The sequence below is a fragment of the Bidens hawaiensis genome, unplaced genomic scaffold, assembly GCF_021521415.1.
Source record: "Bidens hawaiensis isolate Kalapana, Puna unplaced genomic scaffold, B.hawaiensis_p1.1 tig00001597_1, whole genome shotgun sequence".
NCBI lineage: Eukaryota > Viridiplantae > Streptophyta > Magnoliopsida > Asterales > Asteraceae > Bidens > Bidens hawaiensis.
In genome coordinates this window covers 357,679-371,733 of record NW_027491092.1, presented here as the reverse complement: position 1 = coordinate 371,733, position 14,055 = coordinate 357,679, and the positions used below count along the sequence as shown (strand labels likewise).

Below are 14,055 nucleotides of genomic sequence, written 5' to 3'. Positions count from 1 at the left end.
TTTCGGGCATGACAGCACAAAGGCGGATACTTACTTAAAATTCGAGCTCCCTTCAAGTCCTTCAAGATACTCCTGAACACAAAACTCAAGTGAGATTCAAATGAAATAGTCCTATAGTTTCTCAAAACTCGATAGGGTATTTTAGTAATTAGTCATTTCACACAAACCTAGCATATATTTCATGGAGGTTAGTGTTAAAACCTAAACATGTTACAAATTATAACCATAGATATAAAAAAATGCACCTTTTAAAGTTAAGACTCAAAATGTGCTATTATTGTCATACACTCATACCACATGAACTAGCTTTATCTAGTAAAAAAAGGTTTTATACATATGCACCTTTTGTATCTTTGTTTTATAGCTTTCAATATATGATGTTTTATATGAATTTATATACAGTATTGATTTTTATCAACATTTCTTCAATTTAAGTTTTGTAAAAAAAAACAGCATACTTCAAACTCATTCATCACAGTTGCCACATCCTTTTTCTTGACACTCTTCAATTCGGATTCCTCTTGCTCGGCACTCTTCAAATCAGATTCCTTTTCCTTGTCACTCTTCAAATCGGATTCGGGCATATCCTCTATCTCATGATGTCCTGGGTTGAAAATCTGGAAGCTACTGTTCACAAAAACCGTATCACCAGTCACCTGAAACCACACCATACATTACCTCATTAAATATTAAACCTCAGCAATAATATTTTTGTTAACTTGTATTCATTATAAAAGAATGTTTAAACTTAATACCTCGGTTAGCTTTTCCCACACCACACCAGGTTGATCCATGTAACCTTCATCTGTAACTAAAATGTACAGCTCACCTAGATACTGTGTATAATATATTAATATGAGTTTAGATAACACATAAAACAGTAAGATTTTGAAAATTTTGTTGCAAGAACCAACCTTGAGCATTGTATTGAAGTGATTGTTGCGAAAAAACACACAAAGTTCTTGTTCTTGTAAACCTGCTTGCAAGCAAAATAACCTGCAAGCAACACAACTTAGAAAACATCATAATCTTGTTCTGGTAAATGAATGATCAACGTGATGTATGATCAAAACGTACCCGTACACAGTCAGCTGAGCCTTATTGTTATCAAGAAAGCATTTTATCAGTTCCCCTAAATGAAAAGAAGAGATTAATCACTTAGAATTGATTTATTGAAGTCAAAAGAGCACATTTTAGTTTTACATAATATAAAAAAAAAAAAAGTCTTCATACCTGCATTAACATCAGATGCTGAAGCTGAAGAACTTGATTCAGCAATAGCTTCTTTCATCTTTTTTGATGATTCAACAACGTTTGATGTCGGTTCACTAATAACTCCGTCTGAATTTTCTGTTTTTAAAGAACTGGATTCAGCAATAGTTTCTTTCATCTTGTTTGATGATTCAACAACATTTGATGTCGATTCACTAATAACACCATCTGAATTTGCTGAAGTTGGGTCAATGTCTTCTTTTTCTAAAGAACTGGATTCAGCAATAGTTTCTAAATGTTCAACTTTAACATTATCTTCTTCGGGTTCAGAGTCTTGAAGATTTTCTAAAAATTGATCAATCACAAGTTCATCCATTAAGGTATTATACGACATTGAGCCGATGGCTTTCGAAGTTTCAGTATCCTGACACCAATAAATAGTCATTCATTATACATATCGAGCATATTCTTATTGCTTATACAAATATATTACATACCTGCGGATCAACAAGCCATCCATGAAATTGTCGCATGCCCAATAAACCAAATACTCCATTCTCCCCTTTGAGCTCAAAATCATCAATCCTGCAACATGTCATATATTATTATATTGTCAACTGGAAGCATATGTAACTAGAAACAGGTCCTATCATTATACCTTTGGAATTTAACATCGACAGTCATGCCTGTTGTAAGACTAGGCGTCAAATCAATAGCATCAGCTACAGTCTTTGAATTCTTCAAAATAGGATCAAAACCAATGAAAACAAGAACGAGGTTATATTAATTATTAGGTTTCTTTCTCAAGCTTAGAAACATATAAAGAAAACACCAGTTGAAATTACCTCCTCATCTTTATTGAGTGAATTGTATAGACTCTCAGCCACAAATGTTAGCAATTGCCCCTCGGATACTTGAGTTACATCCGCACTCAAATCATATATGCCTCTCAGCAACAAGACATTGCCTAACATAGATTGCAAACTTCAATCAATAACAGTCATATAAAATCATGTGATCTATCTTTAATAGAATACAATCAAGTTAACTATCAAGAAATCTGAAGTTGAGATTACAGTTGAATCAGTAATCATCTTTCCCTAATTATGTAAAAAAAAAAAAGTTACAATTCAACCTAATTACTACAAAAAACTGTTAAATTAATTAATAATACAATCAGATAATCATGTTATGGATCTTTAACAGAATACATTCGAATTCTGATTACAGTTAAAACTCTAAAATTCGACTTAATTACTAATTGAGGAATTAGGAAAGAAATCAACGATTGTTTACAATTAAAGTAATTAACCGCAGCTTGAGTACCAAATTAGGTAATTACAATGAAATTAACGATCAACAACGAACTAATTTCAGCAATCAATGAGGTTTAGAAGATTACAAATGGCGATAAGAGGACACGGTCCGTTCTTTCTCTGAAGTATGATCGGAATATCTTTTTCGGAGTAATGTATCTTCTTCGCTTTGTAAATCGTTTGATTAATCGACTGCTTCTCTTGCCATCTCCGCAGCTGTTCCTTCGTTGAAGCCATTGCAGAAGCTTCTAGTAGCTATTGAGAACTGAATACTGTGTGTAATTGTGCGTGTAATTTGGAAGGTGACTGAGAGTGAATCTGGTGAGATTCTGTTATATAACGACGGGCGGGAAAGTCTGTTATTTGATTTCTTCTTGACAGGTATAACCCTTCTATTTTATAAACTTGACGCTTTTGGTTTCTTGTTTTGTTAGTGGTAGTTAAAAGAGGGGATTTGATTTGTAAACGGGGTCTGAAATTTGAAGGAGTGTAAATGAGATGCGTCACTTAATTAGGGGTGACCATAAACCGGGTAAGACCCACGAGGTCTGAACCGGATCAAACCAGGTTATTTACAATAGGGTTGGTTCCCGGGTCCTAAGAATACTATTAAACCGGTCAGAGATGGCAAGGGCGAAGGATAGTCAGGGCCAGGGTGGCCCCCGCCCCCTCGGTTTATGACTTTTTTTAATACGTATTTTCATCTCGCCCCTTAACGTATTCGTCCAAACTTCGCCACTGCTAGTTGAGTCTCACGTTAACCCATTTGCTTCTACATAAACCAGGTAAGACACGCGAAACCGAAACTGATCAGACTCAACAATATGGTCGGTTTTCGGGTCCTGAGATCACCACTAAACGGGTCCGGATCGGATCTCGCGAGCATGACCCGTTTGCTCACCGCTACACTTAAGAGCTAGTCAAGATCAATTTGTTAAAAGCTTAAATTAAGGCAATCTTAAACGAGCCAAATTATCAACTTGAGCCTAAATTGGAGTTCATTTAATAACCTAGTTCAAGCACAAGCTTCTTATATCAAACTTGACTAGTTTTGTGAGCCTATTATTATAATTTTCATTTAACTAGTATGAAAATATATAATTGCATAAATAGTTGATTAATGGTGAGTTCAGCTCGGAGTTTAAACATAGAGTTCAAAACTAGTTGTACTCTAAATCTATCAAGCTAAGCATTTATGCATCTTAGAAAGTTTTGTTGAAAATAGTCCCGCTAAGAGTGAAGTATCAAACTTTCTAGTGGGTAAACGACAATTGGAAAATTAGTTTTGTTTGTTGATATTCTGAATGTAACTATAACTAACTTAAGGTGGTTGAATTTTGATAGATGACCGTTAGCTTAGCAATTTTTTACGAGTTTTCGACGACGGTGATGGTAGTTGAATTTTGAAATTATAAAAACTATGGTTAGTGAACCATTTTTTTTAGGAAAATTGGTTTTAAATAATCCTAACTATGTCTTATTAGTAAATAACATGCCTAACTTCGCAGTTAGTCGGTGGCAGTTCCAAATAAAGGTGTATTTTATTTTCCAACGGTCAACGACTAATGGATAGTTAACTCCGTTAGTTTGTTGCTTACGTGGCATGCCTAGCAAACCGTTGGAAAAAAAATACGCATTTAGTTGGGACTGTTATTTGTCAATATGACATAGTTGGGATTGTTTAAAACAAATTTTCTTGAAAAGAAACAGATGATTATTGTTAGTGATATTAGTGTAATTGGAAATTAATTTATTGATCAAGTTTATTGTAATATGAACTGAAGTAAGTCAGGTATGAGTTGCATACTTAATTAATGTTTTTATGATTTATACCCTACTGGTACTTAGCGCGAAGCCAATAAGTAATGGGGGTTCCAAGGGGACAACGCCCCCTTGGTGGGTGTCCAAGGGCAATTGCTTTATAAAAAACTAGCTTTTGAACCCATGTATTACACGGGGTTTTTTTAAATAATAAAAATAAATAAGGTCCGTTATTTGAAATAAAAATGAACAAAATTAAAGGTAAAAAGGAAATAAAATATATAGTACTAACAATATCTATGACGAATGAGATGAGAGATTAAAGAATTAGAAAGAAAATTATAACCCATTTGTCAAAATTGTTTTGACCCATGACCCATGAATAGGTATGATAAGTATGATGAGAATTTAGAGAATTAGAAAAAATTATAACCCATTTGCCAAACTTATTTTAGCAAGACCTATGGATGGCTAGGATAAATGTGATAAGAGATTAGAGAATTAGAATGGAAATTATAACCCATTTGTCAAAATGGTTTTGCCCCATAACACATAGATATGTAGAATGAATGAGAAGAGAGATTAGGCCAAGAATAAATGTGGGATTGCCACATCATACTCATTATTTTCTTTTATAAGTATAGTTAGATTAGATTAGATTAGATAGTTAGATTAGATTAGATTAGATTAGATGTGTTGAAAAATTAATTTATTAAATTTCGTAACTATTTTAATGACACAAATGAAGGAGTGTTTTTATTGTATTTGAAACTAGCTTTTGAAACCGTGTATTACATGGGATTTGTCAAATAACAAAAAAAGTTGTTCAATTCGTTTATTTATGCTAAAAAAATTGGCTCGGTATTTTTGTTAAAAAGGTGGTTCAGTTAGTTTATTTTTGTTAAAAAAAGTAGTCTGGTTCGTTTATTTTGTCAAAAACTGGTTCAGATCGTTTACTTTTGTTAAAAAAAATAGTTCGGTCCGTTTAGTTTTGTTAAAAAAGTAGCTCGGCTCATTTATTTTTTACCACAAAATTAAGTAAATGGGAAATTAAAAAATTATTATTTTACCCTAGCTTAATGGAAAAAACAAACATGGTTAACGAAAAATACTAAAATAGTATGATTTTGGAAACGTCAGTTGCTGATTTGCAAGAAATTTAAAAAATATACTAAAGTTGCGTAGTTGGTCAAACCTTAGATATGAAAATGACACTTAATTCAATAAGGAATAAAACCCACATTATGTTATAACCCAATTCTCAAAATGGTTTTGACTCATGACCCATGGAGAGCTAGAATGAATGAGATGAAAGATTAGAAATTATGAGAAATGTAAGCTTGACACCTAAGCTTCGATTTTTTCTTTTATTAACATAATAAGATAAGATTTAAATACATAAAAACTGTTGATAACTGCCATAAGATTGGCATACCCTAAATCTAAACCTATCGTTTGATCATACAAGTTCATTAGACTCACCTAATATCATACTTGAATCTTGCTCTCAAAATTCTGAGTTTTATACGATCAATTCATTTGTGAAGCACAAATAGTGTTGATCTGAAAGTGTGATCACGACTCTCAAAAATCCAAGATACTCGTTTTATTCAGTAATTCCCCAACAATTATCGTCATGTAATGCTGCCACATAGATGTTTATTGACAACTCGTTTTATTCAGTACATCTTTAATTAGGACTGTCACCAGCTATAAATGAAGTTAAGACTGTTATTTGTCAATAGGAAATAGTTGGGATTATTTAAAAACAATTTTTTCATTTTTTATTTAAATTGTAACATCCCACTTTTGGGTTTAAATTGTAAAATAAATAATTCAAATATAAATGGTCCCGGTTTTACCAAAGTCTAGAGAATTAATTTAAATTAATTATTTTAATTTTTATAGTATGATAAATCTTATACAGATAGTTATCGAGACACTCGTTTCGTTTAAGGGTGTCGAGACTGTTTCATGTTGACAAATATAACTTAATTTAAATGGCTATGCAAACTCCAGGGGTTGTTTTGTCATTCTTTTATAGTTGATGGGGGTCAAAATGGAGTTTAACCCATTTGTTTTGGTCAAAATTGATTTACCATATTCAAGATTGATAATCAAAGAAATGGTAGTACTTGACCTACCATGTTAAAGGGTATTCTTGACCCATTGGAAACCTGATTCGTTTGTGCTTATAGATGATGAATCGTATGAGTAATGATTGTTTAAAATCCACGGGCATAAAAAATGACGTATATACGATGCATGTTGTGTAGTTGTGGAGAATCAAGTGGTTTTTAAGTGAAAACTAGAACGAGTAGTTTAACCTGATGTTTTTAAATTAACTACTTTTGAAATGGCACGTTATGGTTATCAGAGATTATTCGATTTGATTATATGCTAGAGGTTGGGTTTTCATGACGTAACTAAGAGATGAAATGTGTTTAAAGTTTGTTATGCACACAAAGTGTTTGAGGAAACAATTCAACTATAAACTTCATGAACCTTAAATGATTATATGCTAAAAGTGTTGTGTGAACAATGACCCAATGCAAACCAAGTTTTTATGTTAAAGCAAGTAATTGTTAATTTGAATTGGGTGAATTTTGATGGGTTATTTATTAACGGGTCATATTAGGTGAATGCAATAAAATTAAACAAATATGAGTTAGTTCATAATATGATCATGTTGTTGGTAATTGATGTTAAATGTAGTATAAGATGGAAATAAAAATGGCAAAGGTTCAATAAATGGATAATATAAAAGTGGGAGTTCATGTCAGTTAATTGATGATGTCTTGTTTATCGAATTCTAACCATGTTATGTCATATTTCGAATGTGTTTTGTCATTAATCTTACTAACTTTTTTTTTCTCTTTTAGAACGGCGTCTTCTTGTATTTAAGCTATCGCACTCCCCAAAATTGAAGAGCTCCGATGCCCCACACTGACCAGACTATGTTGTCTTAACCGGGCCAACGTTGGCTTCAAAGTTTGACCTGGGCGTTCCCCCGGAAAACCATACCGCCGGCTGCCACTTGGCAGTCGTTGTGCCGCCACAGAGCATAACTCTCTGGCGTAACACACGGTGGGACGAAAACCCGGGTGGGCTCGAAATCTGAACTGACAACCTTGTACAAGACATAGCTTACTATCTTGACACATACAAACACGTTATGGTGATTTTATAAAATGGGTTATTGGTTTTAAAGGCTAGAGCGGGGGTCTTATTGGAAGCAGCATATTTATTCTTTTGGAAAGAGATATGGTTTGCCTACATTCCACCCTCCACAGACCCTACCAATACCTTTGTTATCGGTGGGATTATTACTCGATATGGTATGATTGTTGTGGTTATTGGTTTTTAATACACTTAACTTTCACTCATTGGCCAATAACACTCTGCACTAACGATTTGTTTCACACCACTCCCAACTTGTAACTTGTTTTCTCTTCTCACTCCTAAACCTAACGGATTCTAACTCCATTATTTGTTTTTTTTTTTTTTTTGGTGAGTAAAGTGCCAAAATCGTCCTTGAGGTTTGGTCAAATATGCGACTTTCGTCCATTTTTTTTTTGCAGGTTTCGTTTCATGTCGGTACAGATTTTGGATCGGCACAAGCTCGGTTCAGAACGGGTTTTGGCTTGGCATTGTTTTTGGCTTGGCACGGGGTTTAGTTCGGAATGGGTTTCGAGTCGCCAAAAGGGTTCAGGTCGCGACGTTATTCGGGTCAGAACGGGTTTCGGACAAATCGGGTTTCGCCTTCGAACAGGTTCTGCCCGACCCGTAACTAACTCCCGACTTGAACCCCGTGTTGACCTGAAACTCTTGCCGACCTGAACCTGTCCCAACCCGAAATTCGTTCCAACCTGAAATGAAACCTGTACCGATCCAAACCCATAGCTCTTTCCCATTTCGACCCAAACAAAGTACCTTTTTTATTAATCGACTTGTTCCAACGCGAACCCGTCAGACTCAACTCGTTTGTCAATCCTAAGGCTCTTTCGCACTCAGTTAAAAGTGTGCAGCTGCTGATATTCACCATCACTTTTAAACAAATAACACAAAGTGTTGCTCAATAGGATTACCAACTGGTTTGCAACAAATCATGTCATACTCAACTAGTAAGTCCAAGCAATATTTTCTTTGTTACAAATCCAAACCCATATCATACTTGACAATACCGAGAGAATATTTAAGATCACTCGGATCCTTAATCAAGAATTTTGATTTAAGAAAATTGTTAGCTTCGTTATTACAATTGCAAGTTATCACAATGTCATCGACGTAAACAAGTAAAACTGACAATGTAGAATCACTCTTCTTAATAAACATAGAATAATATACTTTGAACCAAAACACAAGTTCTCTACATACAACTCTAACTACCTATACACTATGAAATAGCGGGCGATGTTTAGCAATAAGTAATTATAATTTATTTTTTTAGAGTACGGGTTTCATTCACAAAATTGAGTTTTCACCAAATAAGGAATTAGTTTTTTTTTTCTTTTCTTTCTATATTTTTTTTTTATTTGGTGCTGTTAGTATAAAATCTGGTCAACTTAGACAGCCTGAAGCATTAGGGATATCTCTGCAGAACTAAAAGCTAAGTATATTATTTGTTTATCTTCCCTTATTTATTCAAAAATCTTTTTACTTTTCATTTTTTTACATATCTTTTAATCATTTGTGCAGAAAAGAGATGACTATGCACTTGACCTAGCCATGGGTGACGAATAAACCTTAGTTTATTTATAAATTGTAAACTGTCATTTAAATCGATAATAGTATCGTTTAGTTTTGTGATCTCTTTGTCTTTAAACACAGTTTTATATATGTGACATATTTGGCTTCTTGATCATGCAAGAACTATGAATTACTAGAAAAACAGATAGAAACTTGTACACAAAAGATATCTCCAACTGTCTTTACAACATTCTATGCATACGGGTACAATATGCCACAAATTCACCAATTCAACCTATATTATTCATAGTAACATTGTATTTTAATCCAACATTTTTCAATATAGCCTGCAAACATGTACAATAGTCCAAACCTGCAAGTTCACATCAAATAGCACTTCTCCTTGATTATTTGTTTTACCTTCTTGGATGACATCCGCTCCCACCTTGAGTTTGAATAGTCTCGCTGTCAAGTCATTAATTAAATCAAAATTATATACATCAAAAAACAACATAATACTTCATTTCAACAAATGCTTTCAAATAATTTCCTTTGTTAGATGAAAAGGTCAGGTAATGGTTAGCATACCTCGAGCTTGGGCTCTGGACCGAACTTCCACTTCTCGGACTCTGGACCGAACTTCCACTTCTCGGACTCTGGACCAGGGTTTCCTGCCCCAGGCTTGGGACCGGGGTTTTCTACCTCACACAGACTAGGAATTAAGTCTTTTTCATCTAATCCTAGTAGCTTAAGGGCTTCTTTCACATTAGGACTGTCAAAATAAACATAAATATTTAATATAACAAATCCACACACACAAAAAATATACACACATACATATATGTATTCGAGCTCCCTCGTGTGTAAGAACAAAGTCAGATAGTTACCTTAAAGTCAAGCTCCTGTTTTGATAAGTTTTTCAAAATAGTCCTTAATACAAAGGCTCAAGTAAGATTCATATTAAAAAGTCCTATAGTTTGTCAAAACTAAAAATTTTAGTATTTTAGGCATTTCACAAATAGCTAACAATTTCTAATGGAAGTTAGTGTTAAAACGCAAACATGTTAATAGTATAAAAAGATGCAACCTTTTAAAGTTAGGCTGTAAACATGCTATTTTTTCCATACCACAAGAAATGTTTATGTATTTAACTCTATTTAGCAAAAAACAGAAGGAAAAAAAAGGTTAATCTGTTTTTTGGATGACCAACAAAAAAAAAAACTTTTATTAATTTCTAAATCAACTCTAGCAAGTTGCTAAAGAAGACAAGTACACCAAACAAACACCATTACATATTACATCACGGTGTAATTAATAAAGGGTTAATCCATTTGCCACCTCTTTAAATCTTTAATTATCTTTTGGGTTTTATTTAAAATACAGTTCTATGTTTCTTTTATAACTTATATTATTCACCGGTGCTATGTGTTTTTTTTTATCTACCTTTATTTGATATTATATTTATAAAAAAAGCAACATACTTCAAACATTTTCATCACACTCTGCTCATCCAGCTTTTCCTTCACACGCTTCTCTTCAGATTTGGGTATCTCCTCTACCTCAGGACCGTAAAGTAACTCATTTTCATCTATTCCTAATAGCTCAAGGGCTTTTTTCGATTAGTACTGTCAAAAAAACATAAATATTTAATATAAGTATAGTGAATCGCTTTTTGTTCATTCATATGTCTATGTTTTGGGTATGACAGAAAGAACAAAGGCAGACACTTACCTAAAACTCGAGCTCTCTTCAAGTCCTTCAATATAGTCCTGAATACAAAATCAAGTGAGTTTCATATGAAAGAGTCCTATAGTTTCTCAAAACACAATAGGGTATTTTAGTCATTTCACACAAACATTTTTCATGGAAGCCCGTGTTAAAACATAGCCATGCTGTAAAATAAAACCATAGATATAATAAAAAATGAACCTTTTAAAGTTAATACTCAAAATGTGTTATTTTTGTCATACCACATTAACTATTTATGTATTTAACTTTATCTAGTAAAAACAAAAAGGTTTTATGCATTTGCACCTTTTGTTTTTGCTATCTAACTTATAAAATATGATGTTTTGTATAAATTTAAATTCAGTGTCTATTTTTATTTGCATTTCTTCAATGTAAGTTTCATAAAAATAAATAGCATACTTGAAACTCTCTCAACACAGTTGCTGCATCCTTTTTCTTGACACTCGTCAAATCGGATTCAGGTATTTCCTCTATCTCATGATTTCCTGGTTTGAAACCCATGAAGTAACTGTTCATTAAAACCGAATCACCATTCACCTGAAACCACACCGTAGTATTACCATATTAAAGATCATACCTCAATAATGATACTTTAATTTTTAACCTTAATACCTCAGTTAGCTTTTCCCATACCATACCAGGTTGATCCATGTAACCTTCATCTGTAACTAAAATGTACAGTTCACCTATATATTGTGTATAATATATTAACTTGAGTTTAGTTAACACACAAACAGTGAAATTTAAAATATATATATATATATATATATATATTACAAACACTAACCCTGAACATCGTATTGAAGTGATTGTTGTGAAAAAACACACAAAGTTTTTGCTCTTCTAAACCTGCTTGCAAGCAAAATAACCTGCAAGCAATGCAGCATAAAACAAATCATAATCTTGATTTAATAAACGAATGATCAATGTGATATATGATCAAAACGTACCCGTACACAGTCAGCTGAGTTGGATTGTTCTCAAGAAAGTTATTTATGAGTTCCCCTAAATGAATAGAAAAGATCAACCACTTTAATCAAATTTATTGAAGTCAAAAGGGCACATTTTAGTTGTACATAATATCAAGAAACTCATCATACCTTCATTAACGTTAGATGTTGAAGCTGAAGAACTAGATTCAGCAATTGCTTCTTTCATCTTTATTAATGATTCAACAACGTTTGATGTAGGTTCACTGATAACACTATCTGAATTCGCTGTTGTTGAAGAACTTGATTCAGCAATAGGTTCTTTCATCTTTTCTGATGATTCAACATCTGATGTCGGTTCACTAATAACATCATCTGAACCTTTTGTTGTTAAAGAACTGGATTCAGCAATCGTTTCTTTCACCTTTATTGATGATTCAACAACATTTAATGTCAGTTCACTAATAACACCATCTAAATTTGCTGTTGTTAAAGAACTGGATTCAGCAATAGTTTCTTTCATCCTTTTTGATGATTCAACAACATTTGATGTTGGTTCACTAATAACTCTATCTGAATATGCTGAAGTTGGATCAATGTCTTCTTTTACAAAATGTTCCACTTCAACATTATCTTCTTCAGACTTCTTCACAGAAACAGCTTCAGAACCTAGAGATTGTTTAATTTCATGAGCCACAAGTTCACCCATCAGGGAATTATACGACTTTGAGCATGGCATTTGCGGTTTCAGCATCCTGAAACCAATGGATAGACCTTTATTATACAAATTTATTACAGTATATTCTTATCGCATATACAAGTTTGTTACATACCTGTGGATCAACAAGCCATCCATGAACTAGTCGCATTTCCAATAAACCAAATACTTCATTCTCCCTTGTGAGCTCAAAACCATCAATCCTGCAACAAGTCATATATTATTATATTGTCAACTAGAAACAAGTCATATATCATTAGGCCTTTGGAATTTAACATCCACGCCTGTTGTAAGATTTGGCATCGAATCAATGGCATCAGCTACAGTCTTTGCATTCTTCAAAAAGAGATCAAAACCAATGAAACTTTAATTATTAGATTTCTTTTTTCTAGTTTAGAAACATAAAATGAAAATGCACGTTAAAATTACGTTTTCTTCTTTACAAAGTGAATTGAATAGACTCTCAGCCACAAACGCTTGCAATTGTGCCTCTGATACGTAAGTTTGATTTTTCAGATTATATGTGCCTCTCAGCAACAGGATGTTGCCTAACATAGATTCCAAAATTCAATCGATAACAGTAATATGCAATCAAGTTAATTAGTGAAGAAATCTAAAGTACAGATTACAGTTAAATTAGGTAATCAACATAGATTTCAAACTTCAATCAATAACAGTAATATAAAATCTCAAGAAATCTGAAGTTGAGATTACAGTTGAATCAATAATCATCTTTCCCTAATTCTATAAAAAAATGTTACAATTCGACCTAATTACTACAGAACACTGTTAAATTAAGTAATTAATGAATACAATCAATAATTGTGTAATCGATCTTTAACAGCACACAATCCAATTCAGATTACAGTTAAAACATTAAAATTCAACCTAATTACTAATTAAAGAATGAATAACGATCAATTTGAGTGCTAATTGAGGAATTAGGTAATTAATCGCAGACTGAGTGCCAAATTAGGTAAATAACAACGAAATTAACGATCAATTCCTAATTAACGAACTAATTCAGCAATTATGAAACCCTAGAAAACTGTAAAGGAGGTATAGAGGATTACAAATGGCTATAAGAGGACACGGTCCGTTCTCGTTCTGAAGTACGATTCTAGTAGCGTTTCCTGAGAAGTATATCTTCTTCGTTCGATACATCGTTTGATTAACCGGCTGCTTCTCTTGCCACTTCGACAGCAGTTCCGACGGTGAAGCCATTGCAGCAGCTTCTAGTAACAATTACGAACTGAATACTGTAATTGAGCGTGATACTGTGTGTAATTGAGCGTGTAATTTGGTAGGTGTGAAGATGATGGGAAGTTGAGATTTTGTTATAACGACGGGCGGGAAAATCTGTTATTTGATTTTCTATTGACAGATATAACCCTTATAGTTTGTAAACTTCACACTTCTGGCTTCTTGTTTAGTTAATTGCAAAGTTCGGTTTCTTTTTTAATATTTGTGTTTATCAGCGGTAGACTAATTTTGTAAACAAGTTCCAGCCAAGCATCTTATACCTTCATAATATATATTTCCTGACAAAAGTTGAAAGTAAGTTAAGTCAAAAGTTTTAAAGTTGGGTTTGATAAGTTTTGTTGCCTAAGTATCAAAAGCAAAAGTAAGATATATATTAATTATCAAACTTTGTGAATATTCATTTGAGCATAGTTTTGCA

General features: G+C 33.1%; 2 protein-coding genes across 2 annotated transcripts; both read right to left on the bottom strand.

Moving 5' to 3' along the window:
- Positions 1-713: 713 nt before the first annotated feature.
- Positions 714-12,030, bottom strand: LOC143589816 (uncharacterized). The gene is made up of 4 exons (XM_077070470.1): positions 11,828-12,030; positions 11,678-11,732; positions 11,515-11,596; positions 714-836 (listed from the first exon to the last, which is right to left on the bottom strand). The coding sequence occupies exons 1-4, from the start codon at positions 11,982-11,984 to the stop codon at positions 729-731; spliced, it is 402 nt and encodes a 133-aa protein (XP_076926585.1). The 5' UTR covers positions 11,985-12,030; the 3' UTR covers positions 714-728.
- A 342-nt stretch (positions 12,031-12,372) lies between these two features.
- Positions 12,373-13,598, bottom strand: LOC143589352 (uncharacterized). Its single transcript, XM_077070139.1, has 5 exons — positions 13,448-13,598; positions 12,804-12,922; positions 12,637-12,710; positions 12,490-12,577; positions 12,373-12,411 (listed from the first exon to the last, which is right to left on the bottom strand). Exons 1-5 carry the CDS (start codon positions 13,596-13,598, stop codon positions 12,373-12,375), a joined length of 471 nt encoding a protein of 156 aa, XP_076926254.1.
- Positions 13,599-14,055: the final 457 nt, after the last annotated feature.

Bases quoted from the DNA above. Each gene is read 5' to 3' on its own strand.
- LOC143589352 (XM_077070139.1), bottom strand. From the start codon at position 13,598: ATGGCTTCACCGTCGGAACTGCTGTCGAAGTGGCAAGAGAAGCAGCCG. The intron at 12,578-12,636 runs GCCTAATGATAT...GACTTGTTGCAG, and splicing joins GTGGATGTTAAATTCCAAAG to GATTGATGGTTTTGAGCTCA. The intron at 12,412-12,489 runs GTATGTAACAAA...CATTGGTTTCAG, and splicing joins GATGGCTTGTTGATCCACAG to GATGCTGAAACCGCAAATGC.
- LOC143589816 (XM_077070470.1), bottom strand. From the start codon at position 11,984: ATGAAAGAACCTATTGCTGAATCAAGTTCTTCAACAACAGCGAATTCA. The intron at 11,733-11,827 runs GTATGATGAGTT...CTATTCATTTAG, and splicing joins AACATCTAACGTTAATGAAG to GGGAACTCATAAATAACTTT. The intron at 837-11,514 runs GTTAGTGTTTGT...TATTATACACAG, and splicing joins ACTTCAATACGATGTTCAGG to TATCTAGGTGAGCTGTACAT.